The 14,198-nt window shown below is 42.4% G+C and overlaps 1 protein-coding gene across 1 annotated transcript in view; it reads right to left on the bottom strand.

Annotated features, from left to right (window-relative positions):
• The window catches only part of slc12a7b (solute carrier family 12 member 7b), a 101,979-nt gene that overhangs the window by 9,745 nt on the left and 78,036 nt on the right, over window positions 1-14,198 (bottom strand). Inside the window, exons 17-23 of the mRNA XM_037694400.1 lie at window positions 12,494-12,662; window positions 11,736-11,931; window positions 9,026-9,195; window positions 8,693-8,824; window positions 7,806-7,913; window positions 5,050-5,166; window positions 1,474-1,649 (exon numbers count right to left, since the gene is read on the bottom strand). Of these exons, the coding sequence (XP_037550328.1) occupies window positions 1,474-1,649; window positions 5,050-5,166; window positions 7,806-7,913; window positions 8,693-8,824; window positions 9,026-9,195; window positions 11,736-11,931; window positions 12,494-12,662 (1,068 nt within the window). The remainder of the gene's footprint in view (window positions 1-1,473; window positions 1,650-5,049; window positions 5,167-7,805; window positions 7,914-8,692; window positions 8,825-9,025; window positions 9,196-11,735; window positions 11,932-12,493; window positions 12,663-14,198) is intronic.

Genomic DNA, 14,198 nt, shown 5'->3' with positions numbered 1-14,198 from the left:
TTTAAAAGCCACTGGGACGTTATGTTTAGAAAATAAACGTCTCAGTGGCTTTTAAACCCCAAAATACATTACGGCAAAGACTGGTTCATCCCAAAGATCCAGTCCCCCGGCACAAACAGAGCAATGTTGTGTATGTTGTTCAGTGTCAGGAGGGCTGTGATCAGTCTTACATCGGGGAAACAAAACAGCCACTGGCCAAAAGGATGGCCCAGCACAGAAGATAAACATCATCAGGCCAGGACTCTGCGGTCTACACTCATCTCCAGGTCAGCGGTCACTCTTTCAGGGATAAGATGTTCACATCCTGAACAGAGAGGAACGATGGTTTGAGAGAGGAGTAAAGGAGGCCATCTTTGTGAAAAGAAACCGTCCATCATTAAACAGAGGTGGAGACCTCCGTGTTCAACTGTCCCCCTCTTACAATGCTGTGATTGCTAGTATCACTCAAACTCCTGTGAATAGTAAACAGCCATCAGTGTGCTAATGATCCATTGTTATGCTGATGGTCCTTCTTGAGCATGTGATCAGCTGGTTTTGGTTGTCAGCAGCAAAACTGGTTGATCCACCCTGAGACGGTGCTATTTAAGAGACTGAGCTGAATACAACTCCTCAGACTGAGGAAGTCTCTTGGATGAGAGACGAAACGTTTCTACATTTTTTGTTGATTTGCTTTGTTTTGTTTTTTTGACTGTCCAGAGGACCAGATTTAACTTTTTTAGATGCCTCAGAGTTACTTCATCACACGTCCTCAGTCTCTCTTTTGTTGTCGCAGTCAACGTCACTTTCGTCTCGAGGCAAATTCACCCTTGAGCTTGTCCTGTCCTCTTCATCGCTACTCGTTGGTGATAGAGGATTTTTTTGACTCTACTCCGTGCTGTAAGGATCCACTGGTAGACTTGAGCAAAAGCTGTTCTTCGCATGCGGCCAGTTTTGGGCCAAGCCTCCCACTGAGCTCCGAGTGTCACTTTCAATGCACGGTTCACACTGATGTCGAGTGGCTGCAAAACTTTGCTGTGCCCCCAGAGATCACGTGTTGCAGCTGATCACGAGACGTGTTTTGGACAGCTATGTGAGCACCCGGGTGTAACGAGGCTAAATGTTTTGGTGACATGAAGCTAGTTAGCCCATAAAAATCCATAAATTAGCAGCATCACTGTATAAGATGCAGTGTTCTAAGCGTGTGAAAAAGTAGCAGCTTATAGTCCAGAAATGACAGTAACTCCTCAGTATTTTGTGTTTTACAGTGGGTCTTGTTTTATTTGTCAAACTCTGTAATTCTGTTTTCTACATACTAGCCTAGTTCCAGCTGTACAGAGCTTCTTGTAAAATTCAAACTTAGGAGATGTTTAAGTTTCTTCTGAGGCACGTGAAACAGCACTATATCACACCACAGCATTTTTCACCAACATATAATTACATGAATGTTTTTAAATTTACACATTTAGTTTATTGGTTGGTGTCAAATGTACTCACGGTTTCATGCTGAAGAGGTCACGGACTGCCACGTTAGTATTAGGCTCTCGGATGCGATTGCGCTCTGTGAGGAGCTTGTCCTTAGTCCAGGTCATGTGCACCCGCTCAAGCCCTTCATCCACCTTTTCATTTATGGTGGCATGAGAAGCCGTGTTCCTGTCATGGATGAGCTGGGCCTGGAAAGAAGACACAAAAACAATAAGACAACAGTAATGGGTGTAGATATGAGGATCACCTAAATATCAGTTGAGAAATGTTGCAAATGAAGCTCGACCTCAAGCATGGGTAGTTCTTTCAACAAACAGACAAACATGCAGTTTTCTTACATGCTGTTATCTTTTGGACATTATTCAGAATGTAATGTATGTAAGAAGCAGATGTGTGCATCCATGGTAAATGGTAAATGGACTGTATTTATATAGCGCCTTTCTATCTTATTTCAAGATACTCAAAGCGCTTTACACTACGATCTGTGCCTCATTTACCCATCCATACAGCACTAGATCTCTACAAAGCTAATTGAACAAATCATTCTAATGAGACTAATCAGTACTTTTAGATCACATTCATACACCGATGGGACACACATCAGAGGCTATGATGGGGTTCAGTGTCTTGCCCAGGGACACTTCGGCATGTGACTGCTGGTGGATTCTAACCCCCAACTCTCGCATTGGAGGACGACTGCTCTAACTGCTCAGCCACAGCCGCCCCATCCATCAGGTCAGACTGTGAAGACTGAGCTTGAAATGTCAAACTGACTCCCATTAATGATCAAAAATTATGTACAGACTGACCAACTTTCAAATTAGACTCTTCATGCTGTGCAAAACATGTGTAAAAACAACTACATGTTTACAGGCAATTGCAGAAATATAATCAATCTTCTGTTTTCACTCTATCTGCTCCCTCTGGGGTCTGTCCTGAGGAAACAGTCGTTCATTTCATGGTTATGCTGATGATTGTCAGATTTATCTGCCCTTAAACCCAACTAGTTCTTGCTCCATTCACCCTCTGTTAAAATGTCTTGATGACATCAAGGCATGGATGGCTTCTAATATTTTAAGTTTTCATGATCAGAAGACTGAAGTTATTGTGTTTAGCCCTAGCTCTACTGCTGTCTCTGTTCCTGTAAACCTCGACTCCTTTGAGCCATATCTAAAACAGAACGTTACAAATCTCTGGATGGTTCTAGACTCTGACGTCAAGTTTAATAAACAAATCAACTCTGTTCTGCAGAAAAGCTTATTCTAGTTAAAGCAGATAGCTAAACTTAAGTTAGTGATGTCCAGATCTGACCTTGAAAAACTAGTCCATGCCTTTATTACATTATTATCATTTTTTCCCATTAATTTACTCTCATTGATGTTATCGTTAAGCACTTTGATTACAACTGCTGTTTTAAATGTGCTTTATAAATAAAGTTGACTTGGCTTTCATAAGTACAGTACTGGAAATAAAACCAGCCAAGAACCAAAACACACACGTGTGATTTGGATGGCGAACATGTAAATGGCCAGCTCTGAGAGGATGTAGTTTGTTGTGATGCAGGAGAGCACAGCGTGATGAAGTACTAAAGTTGTCCCTGTTGTCGAACAAAATCACGTTTCTTCAATAAGGGATGTTCTGATAAAACATTTGTCTAGCTCTAATAAATGTTACTGAACAGTGATGAATCAAGTAAAAAATGTGAGACAAATATGGATGATGCCAAAATCATACAGGTAGGACGATCTATTAATGGAAGTAAAGAAAAGAGAGATGACAGTATTGTCACAATGCACACCTGGGTTAAACCTGCTCTGCAAATTATGGTAAAAACAGTAAATAAAATGGAATCAAAATATGAACCATCCTTCAGATAAATACTCAGGACATCAAGTTTCTATGACAACACTGTTCACTCTTTCATTCACAGGAGGCGGGGTACAGAGGGACTGTTGGGGTCATGGGAGGCCAGCAGCCTCACAAGGCAAAGGGATGGTCTTCACAAAGCAACATTTATGACTACACAGCTCAGACGTTGGACCAGTCTGGACTTCAGCTACAAATGAAACGTCTGACAGGAAAACTATAAAAACTGGCTCATGATCAGGAACCTGGTTGTAGTTCTGGACTTAGCTGGGTTTTTTTCTGGTGCATTATGTGCTGCAGCATTTTTCTTTAGTCTTTAAAGAACTGTCTCAGATGCAACATGATGAAACACGATGAAAATCAGAAATCCAAAACATTGTGTGGACAAGGATAAAGCCAGACAAGGAAAATTACAATACTTGGAGTAATATTCTGAAATCCTCACATTGAAGTTATTGTGGCTCTTTTGTGACAATAAAAACACATTTTGTTTTAGATGTACAGTTGTCTCTCACTACTTGGCGGTTCGTTTATCGCAGACTCTCTCTATCGTGGTTTTTCAAAATAAAATTGGACATGACACACAATTGGCTGATTGATGGATGAGCTGCACGACCGGCATGGAATTTTATTTAAATTAATTATTTAAAATTATTTATCACCTGCTGCACCTTTGTGCAGCCCACACTGCAGGATAAACTTCCTCCTGTAGCTGATCAGCTGTTCACCGTGAGGAGCGTAGAAGTGGGCGTGGCCAAGAGCGCTTGCAAGTGACTGAAAGCAGAGGAGGCAGGGAGCAGAATCATGACATTCTGTGCTGTTTTAGAGCGTTTAGAGTTTAGAAACATTGTTTAGGAAGAGTGTGGGAAGGGTTTAAAACACCTTACTATATTTATATATATAAATACTAAAATAAACTACTAATTACTACTTGCGCTACTATTCCTACTTTGAGGTTTTTCACTTATCGCGGGGCTTCAGGGTACGGCTCCCCTGCAATAAACGAGGGACTACTATAAATTGAGTCAAACTATTAACAATAAGTTTGTTCAACAACAAAAAAAGTGTGATAATCCTTGTTTATTTGGAGCTTTTTGTTGAGATCCAATCTTTTCTCAAACATTCATAAAAACAGCTGGTTTTTGACCAGTTTGACTAAGCTCTGAATATATTTATCATATGAGATTAACACTTACAAGAATTAATGTTTACATGTAGTACAACTAGCTACAGCCACTACTTAATTAAAAAATACTGTTAAACAACAGATTATACCTCTTTATTTTTCTCGTGTTTGGTAAAGGTATAGGTAAAATTGATATTTACACCTATCGTAGACATAGAAGATTTTGACCTGAACAATATGTCTGTAAGTACTAGTTTGTTATAATCTTTAACAATGACTTTACAACTTCTGATTTGCGTTCATATTTCTAGTGATGAACACAAAGTTAATCGTGTTACACCCCCAGTGTATAAACAATAAAAGGCATCATGAACTGATGTCTGCATTACAGGAAATATTCACAATTGAACAATGTCCACTTTCATCTCTACGTTAAACCTTTACAGACATCAATAAATTGATGTTTCCTGAGTCCAGATTTTAAAAGAGATCTCAGCGATGAAGACATTGAAGAGTGTAGCCAAAGATGGGGCTTTGTGAAGATGGCTTCAGTGTATCTAACAGTGAGGGGCTACTGGGATGACACAATTAACTACCTCGTCCTCCTGGTTGTCTTCCATCGTTGAGGACTGCCGGCTGAGGTTCAAGCTTTCGGCGGCGTCCTGGTTCTTCCTCCGGATTGAGCTACGAGACTCATCAGTGATACTCTGAATCTGAACCGTGTGCAAGGCCCAAACACGCAGCGGAGGGTAAACGAGAAAAAGGGGCCAGTTGTCATTTAGATTAAAGTTTGTATTAGGTTTTATATATACTGAACAAAAATATAAATGCAACACTTTTTGTTTTTGATCCCATTTTTCATGAGCTGAACTCAAAGATCAAAGACTTTTTCTATGAACACAAAAGGTCTTTTTTTCTCAAATGATGTTCAACAAATTTGTGTCAATCTGTGTTAGTGAGCACTTCTTCGTAGTTGATATAATCCACCCACCTCACAGGTGTGGCATATGCTCATTAGACAGCATGATTATTGTACAGGGGTACCATAGGCTGGTCACAATAAAAATCCATTCTACAGACTGCAGTTTTATTACATTGGGGCGGGTAGGGGGTCTGTGAGGTGGTCACAGTCTCTGGTGAGACTGTTTGCCTCACGCAGTGCAACACATCTCCTTCGCATACAGTTGATGAGGTTGTTGTCTGTGGCCTGCTGGTCTTTTCTTCAACAGTTGTGTGGCGTTGATGGATATTGTCAGGAACTGGAACACGCTGTCGTATCCAGAGCACCCCGAACACGCTCAGTGGGTGACGTGTCCGGCGAGTGTGCTGGCCATGCAAGAACTGGGATGCTTTTAGCTTCCAGGAATTTTGTACAGATTCTTCCATCATGGGGCTGTGAATTATCATGCTGCAACAGGAGATGATGGTCGTGAATGAATGGCACAACAATTGGCCTCGGGATCTCATCACAGTATCTCTGTGCATTCAAAATAATTAATAATAATGTTCCAGAATTGCGCCGTTCAAGGTGGCTGCATGTTGGAGTAGCTCTGTTACATTCATTCTGAGATTTTGCTTTTGAAAACTTTTATTACTAATTTTTCTGGATTTAAATGGCTTTTTTTGAATGATTGCTTTCTCTGGTATCAGATGCTGTGCTGCTGGAAGGATTTTTACTGAGACCTTTTTTACTTTTGGATTTTTGTTGTGATGCATAACCATGACAACAAGGTGGTTTTCTACAACTGAGAGTTGCTGATTAACATCTCAAACGACCAAATAAGACCTCAGCTACAGCCCCAAATCCCAAATGTGTTGAAAAGGAGGTGCCGTAGATGCATTACCGTCTACCTGGAGGCTGTGCTCGAGTGCCTGACCGGTGAGATCTTGGAAGTAGCAGGACACACAGCTCGTGACAGCAGGAGGACTGAGATGTACCCCCGGCACCTGCAGTTAAGTCCGCAGTAACGAGGGGCTCGGCAGGCTGCTGGGAGAAATGGCCATTGCTCGGGGAGGAGTTCTGCTTGGCATTCAGGCAGTCCTGCTGCCCAAGAGGACAAGAGGTCTGCTGGGTCTAGGTGGATGGATCGGCATCTGCAGCCAGTTTCTTCGGATCTGTTATGGGACGGACTGCAAGCGATCCTTCCTGCCCAAAACTATCAGCATCTAGAACAACTCTAATGAAACCAAGATGAGCTACAACAACGATTAATTTCCCTTTGGGATTAATAAAGTATTTTTGAATTGAATTGAAATGCACCTTTGTTCACTGTCCTTAACATAAACCTGCCCATACCATAACCCCACCACCACCATGGGCCACTTGATTCACAATATTAACATCAGCAAACCGCTCACCCTCACAACCCCATACACATAGTCTGACATCTGCCCTGTACAATGGAAACCAGGATTTGTTTGTGAAGAGAACATCTCTCCAATGTGCCATATGCCACTGAAGATGAGCCTTTACCCACTCAAATCGGTTACGATGATTAACTGCAGTCATGTGGAGACCCCGATGAGGACGATGAGCCTGCAGATGAGCTTCCCTGAGATGTTTCTGACAGTTTGTACAGAAATTCTTTGGTTACGCAAACCAATTGTTGCAGCATCTGTCCAGGTGACTGGTCTCAGACGATTGTGAAGGTGAAGATGCTGGATGTGGAGGTCCAGGGCTGGTGTGGTTACACATGGTCTGCAGTTGTGAGGCTGGTTGGATGTTCTGCCAAATTCTCTGAAACACCTTTAGAGACGGCTTATGGTAGAGAAATTAACATTCAATTCACAGGCAACAGCTCTGATGGACATTCCTGCAGTCAGCATGCCAATTGCTGCTCCGTCAAAACTTGTAACATCTGTGTCATTGTGCTGTGTGATAAAACTGCACATTTTAGAGTGGCCTTTTATTGTGGTCAGCCTAAGGCACATCCCTGCAATAATCCTGCTGTCTAATCATCTTACTGATATGCCACACCTGTGAGGTGGATGGATTATTTCAACAAAGTGCTCACTAACACCGATTTACACACATTTGTGAACAATATCTGAGAGAAAAAGTCCTGTTGTGTTCGTAGAAAACATCTTAGATCTTTGAGTTCAGCTCATGAAAAATGGGAGCAAAAACAAAAAGTGTTGCATTTATATATTTTTTCAGTGTATGTATGTCACAAAACATTAGGAAGTGGTCATATAACTGCTTGACGGTTCTCAGTTTGCATGTATGCACGTTTCAAGTCATTCAGTAGCAAAAAAACACCGTCTTGACTCTTGCTGTCCATGTGGCCTTGTATAGAGAGAACACACAATGCAGCTCTCAACAAAAACTCTTCCATGTTGAGGAATACTTTACCTCTCTCTCTCGCTCAGTCCTGGAAAGGTGCATCTGTTTCAGCATTTGTGACCTCTGCTCCATCACCAGCGTCTTCTCGTAAGTGAAGGCTGAGATGTCATTATCATGCTACGAAGTTGGTAACAAACAATATTTGTTAAGATTAAACAAAAAGAAAAACTTGAACAACAACCAGGTTTGTACATTCAGTGGTATATATGTTTTGCTTTACTTTGTCTTACTTGTATTTCCGCTTCCCAGTTACGTAAATAAAGTAGTTACTGTAACTATCACACGCTTTTTTGTGCCAAAACAACAGAAGAGATAAAATGTTTCTTTTTTCTTTCGGCTGTTCCCTTGTTAAGGCTCACTACAACGAGCCAACTCACACGGAGGTTTGTCCGTTCTTTTTATGACGAATGCTTCCTGGTGCATTCACAGATCTACTCAGACCACATGTGTGGAACAGAGGGCAGCCATCTAGGGCACCCATGGGAGCAGATGTGTGTGTGTTGTGGAGGGGGACTTTGCTCAAGGGCTCAGAAAGGGGCAAACGAGGGTAGAGGTAGGTGTGGGGGCTTCACTTTTCCCACCACATTTCGATGTAATGGTCAGGGGATTTGTACCGGAGACTTCCCGATCACAGGCTCCTTTTCTTACTTCTGCACTACCACTCCCTTGACAGCAGTGATAAAATAAGGGTAACAACAATAATTATTATTAAAATCATCATTATTATTATTGTTATTTTATTATATTTTATTATTACTTTGAGTACTGTGAGCCTGGTTCTTGCTGAACTTTATAATTTAGGAAGATTATTAGAATTATTTACCAATATAAATCATCTTCAACATAGGACATGCACAAGGTGAAGTGTGGTGCTACTTTGTCAATCAAAATCTCACCATCTCTACTACTTCCACCTCAGCGTCCAGTCGCAGGTGATAAAGGAACATTTGGAGATCTTTCTTCATTTGAATACTGTTGTCATCCATTTGGGCTACAGTGAAGATACGCATCTTACATTTTCTCCACACCTGAAGGAGAGAAAGACAATGATCGTGAAGTGCAAAAACTGATGGATGGACTAAAAAGACAAAACAAATTAAAAGTTTAAGCACAATCAAAGAAATCTGATGATTCAGGGTGCGCAAATGAAGAAAAAGTAAAAATCTAGGCAACATAATTTTGGTTCTTGAGTTTTTAAGAATGAAAACAATCTGAATACATCTACCCACCTTGTGCTGTCGCAGCAGGAAGGGCAGTAGCATCAACAATCCTCCGTCATGAACCACCCACCACACATCAATGGTACCCTCTCCTAGGTGGTCTTGGTTGGTGGGAAAACTGTCCACATTTTTAGCCACAAGTAAGGCTTGATGAGCTGCTGTGGTCTCACGCACTGTCTCTGGATGGACAGGAGACAACAGTGTACTGTCAATAATACAGTTGTACATGCAAAGTACTCTTATTAGAAGTAACATATCTATTATTGAATCCAAAGACACAGAAGCATATAGAAAGGCATAATTGAAATGTAAAAGCCATGTTCCCTCTTAAATTAATGAGATTTTTTTTTTCCACACCCCAAGAGCTAGTCTATGCTCCAGGGAATCAATATAGTTGGAGACACCCCTTCGCTGGCTGACTGGCATCCACAGCATCTGACCTTGACAGTCCTCCTCGCAGGTGGTTGGTCCATGTGGAGGTGGTGTCCTGTCATTGCTTTGGTTTGGCCCAGTTGAGCCACAGGAGCCAAGATATGACCACCACATACTCACCAGCGAGACTTTCCCACACCCACCCCAGGCCTTGCACCATGGAAGCCCTTGTTTCCCTTTTCTGGGCGATGTTTAATGATTGGCTCCTGATTGGAACGGGGTGACTGGGAGGAACAGCCTCCCTGATCTGAACCCAAATTACAAAGTATATTCACTAATTGCACTTCTGTGCTAGGCATGGGTTGTTTATAACAAACATCATGTTCAAGCATTGGGCGGTTCATACTGTAAGTATACTTGGAACCAGGCCACCTTAGGTGAAAGGTCGATGATCGATTTTGTAATTGTGTCATCAGACCTGTGGCTTTATGTCTTGGACACTTGGGTGAAGAGAAGGGCAGAGCTGTAACTGATCACCACCTGGTGGTGTGTGGGATCCGGTGGCAGGGTGGAAAGCTGGACAGACTAGTTAAAAAAACCAAATGCATAGTGAGGGTGAACTGGGAATGTCTGGTGGAGCAATCTGTCCGTGCAGCATTCAGCTCACACCTCCAGGAATTTTCACATGTCCCAGGTGCAGTTGAGGACATGGAATCTGAATATTGTAGATGCGGCTTCAAGGATATGTGGACTAAAAGTCATTGGTACCTGATGTGGTGGCAAGAAGCACATGACAGGTACAGTGTGGCAAGAAGGACTGTGGCTTTGGTGGTAGCAGATGCAAAAACTTGGGTATGGGAGGAATTTGGGGGTGCCATGGTGAAGAACTTTCAATTGGCCTTGAGGAGGTTCTGGCAAACTGTTTGGTGTCTCAGAAAAGGAAATTGCGGAGGGGAACTGTAGACCCAGACTGAGGATATTAATGAGTGGTGGAAGTAGCACATTGAGGATCTCCTTAATCCACACACCATGTCTACTTTTGAGGAGGCAAAGTCCGATGAAGTAAGATGAGTCCATTACCAGGGAAGAAGTGTTGGTGAAATAAAAAAAACAGAGTGGTGGTTCTCATTTTTAAAAAGGGAGCTGGAGAGTAGTTTCATCTCTGCTTTATGCGGATGACCTTTGGCATGTACTGGGACAGTTTGCAGCTGAGTGTGAAGCCGCTGGAATGAAAGCCAGTTCCTCTAAGTCTGAGGCCATGTTTCTCAACTGGAAACGAGTGGAATGGCTCCTTGGGGATTTTGTATCAGGCCGAGGAATTTAAGTATCTGGGCATATTGTTTACAAATGATGGTAGGATGGAGTGGGAGTTGGCACAATGGATGAATAATGAGGCTGTTGCTTCAGTCAGTCATGGTGAAGAAAGAGTTGAATCAAAAGGCAAAGCTCTTGATTTACTGGTCTTTCTATGCTCCAACCGTCACCAATGGCTATGAGGTACAGATCATGACCAAACGAACGAGATCCCGGATACAAGAAGCAGAAATGAGCTTCCTTCACAGGTGAGGATCTCCAGCATATGGGAGGAGCTCAGAGTATATCTGTTGCTTCTCTGCATCGAAACAAGTCAGTTGAGGTGGTTTGGGCATCTAGTTAGGATGCCTCCTGGTTTCTTCCTTTTAGAAGTTTTCCAGGCTCTTCCCACTGGGAAGAGGCCCGGGAGAAAATCCAGAACTTGCTGGAAGTGATTGTGTGTCTTCTCTGAAAGGCGTCAGGGACCCCACTGGAGAAACTGTGAAGTGTTGTGGAAGAGGGATGTCTAGGTTTCTTTCCTGGATGGGGTGTTTTCTTTTTTTATTATTGTATGAAATTTGATTTTTAAACAAACAACAATCATTTATCTGGGATTTTTCTCAGAATAAAATAACCGTTACTAGGGGTGAAATTGTACATGTATTGACCTTTCATGTTAGCATATGCCCCCTTTCCATAGGAAGAACATGTGCTGTGTGCACCACAGGGAGCAGAGAGGGTGCACATATATAAACTGCTCTCCAGTTCAGCACTAGTTCATGGAAAATATTTCCTGACAGTAACTAGTTTTTCCAGGTAGCACCATGAATGCTGTGTGTGTCTTTGTGGGAACCTTGTTGTTAAAAATGTTTCAGAGGTGACATACTGAAGTCCAGTTAGCGGAATTAGAGTTAACAACATGTTGGTAACACTTCTAAACAAACCCAGAACCATTGAACAGAACCTTAAACTACATTTTAGTCTTATCTTATAGTCTTTATAAACTGGCAAGAGTACACGGTATGTGCATTTTGAACCATAAGCTGTGTTGTACCTATGAAGTTTCTCCATGACTGCGGGTCATTAGATTGCCTCCACGTCCCAGGCCAGCTCATCAACACTGTGTTGTGCTTCATCCCTCCCAAGCCTGCAGACTGAATGAGGTGAGAGAAGCCATCTCTCAGGTTTGAAGACACCACAACATGGCAGAAACCCTTGGTACGCTCAGCTGACATGACGGACTTGATGTTCTAAATGAGAAAATATGAAAAGAACTGAAGTCAAACTTTTATTTAGTACATGCCAATTGTGCACATGACAATTGTGCATGAAACAAACTACAACATAGCAAAAACAACAACAAAAATCCATATAGTAAACAAAAAGCTAAGTATTTAAGGACATTGACAAAAAAATGCAAACATGCACTGAACTCTTAAATTGCTAATTAACCTGACAAACATCTTCAGTAAGTAAGTTCCTTTCGGCTGCTCCCTCTTCAGGGGTCACCACAGCGAACAAACTCGTATGAAAGACTTGGCAATTTGTTTTACGCTGGATGCCCTACCTAATGCATCCTGGGCTCGAACCCGTGACCTCAGGATTACAAGACCGTGGCGCTGATCACCAAGCTACCACAGCCCACTGTGTGATATGAGGTAAGATCTGATTTTATCCAAGTACACAATCCCAGGAAAATAACTGGTACACACCAACTCATTTACATTGAAGCAGCCTGAGTGCACCAATCCATAGCTAGTACCTTATTCCTACTTTTAATATGTCTGCTTGTGTCTGACACATTTAGTATACCTGCTCAGCCTTCTTGGCCTCTGTCTCCTTTGTGAGATAAGTTCCCTCTAAAACATTCCCCACGATGGTCAGGCCTTTCCCTGCCTTCAGTTGAGTGGTGAAGGACAGCAGCCGAGGGTGTTTGACTGCTTGATCTGAATCCAGGTTCAGAAGCACCAATAACTGAGGCCTGGGTACAAAAAATATCAGAAGGACAAAGTTAGATTTCTTTGCTAAGTGGTTAACAACAATAAAAGGTTGTTTAATTTTTAACTTTATGCTGAATGTAAGAAAGTAAATGCATTTGTGCTTGCAAAACAATTAAGAAAAAGATTTCATACGTTGCAACTAGATGCTATGAACATTTGTCTACACTCGGTGTAGGAGCTACTTGTCCTTTTCACATTTGAAATTATTATAATTTGTTTAATTCCATTAGGGGCAGCACGGTGGCGCAACTGGTAGAGTTGCTGCCTCTCAGCAAGCAGGTCCTTGGTTCAAACCCCGGTCCAGGGGCCTTTCTGGGTGGAGTTTGCATGTTCTCTCCGTGCATGCGTGGGTTTCCTCCGGGTGCTCCGGTTTCCTCCCACAGACCAAGAACATGCATGTTAGGCTGATTGGTAACTCTAAATTGTCCCTAGGTGTGAGTGAGAGACTGAATGGTTGTTTGTCTCGTTTGTCTCTATGTGGCCCTGTGATGGACTTGCGACCCATCCAGGGTGTACCCCGCCCCTCGCACAGTGATTGCTGGACATGGGCACCAGCGACCCCCGTGACCCAAAATGGAATAAGCGGGTAAAGATAATGGATGGATGGATGGATAATTCCATTAGGATTACTTTTCTGTTGTAATATATTGTAAAAAATGTTTTGTTAGTATTTGTTAAATTTATCCATCCATTATTTTTTATCCGCTTCTTCCTTTTCAGGTCGCGGGGGTCACTGGTTGCCCATATCCAGCAGTCACTGTGCGGGAGGTGGGGGACACCCTGGACAGGTCTCCAGTCCATCACAGGGACACACGAGACAAACAACCATTCACTCTCTCTCTCTCACCTAGGGACAGTTTAGAGTTACCAATCAGACTAACATGCAAGTTTTTGGTCTGTGGGAGGAAACTGGAGTACCCGGAGAAAACCCACACATGCATCCAGAAAGGCTCCTGGCTGGGATTTGATCTGGCAACCTTCTAGCAGAAAAGCAGAAGTTCTACCAACTGTACCACGATGCCACCACACACAGTATCTCATAATAATTTAAAACCAAGTGAAAACCATGAAAGATCAGGTTTACATTAGTATTCACATTTTTAGCTGCAACACTACTGAAATGACCTAGATAAACAGACACACACACACAGAGACACACAGACACACACACACACACACACAGGTTTGTTTTGCTATCTTTATGGGGCCTTTGCATTGACTTCCATTCATTTTTCATTCATTTCTATAGCCTAACCATGACCTTTATCCATAACCTAACCGTTACCAGTACATACCTAACCCTAAACCCAACACATCCTCAATTCACACCTTAGTCCTAAACCTAGCCCCTAACCCACCAACGGGACTTCTTCTTATGGGGCCCGGGCTTTGGGCCCCATAAGGAGCAGTTGGTCCTCACAATGCAGTATAAGTTGGAAAAATGGGCCTCACAAAGTAGCATAAACAAGGACACACACACACACACACACACACACACACACACACACACACACACA

The sequence above is a fragment of the Nematolebias whitei genome, chromosome 20 (genome assembly GCF_014905685.2).
Source record: "Nematolebias whitei isolate Nwh7 chromosome 20, NemWhi1, whole genome shotgun sequence".
In the NCBI taxonomy this organism is placed as follows: Eukaryota; Metazoa; Chordata; class Actinopteri; order Cyprinodontiformes; family Rivulidae; genus Nematolebias; species Nematolebias whitei.
Note: the sequence above shows the minus strand (reverse complement) of the source record. Positions and strands in the feature narration are given on the sequence as shown.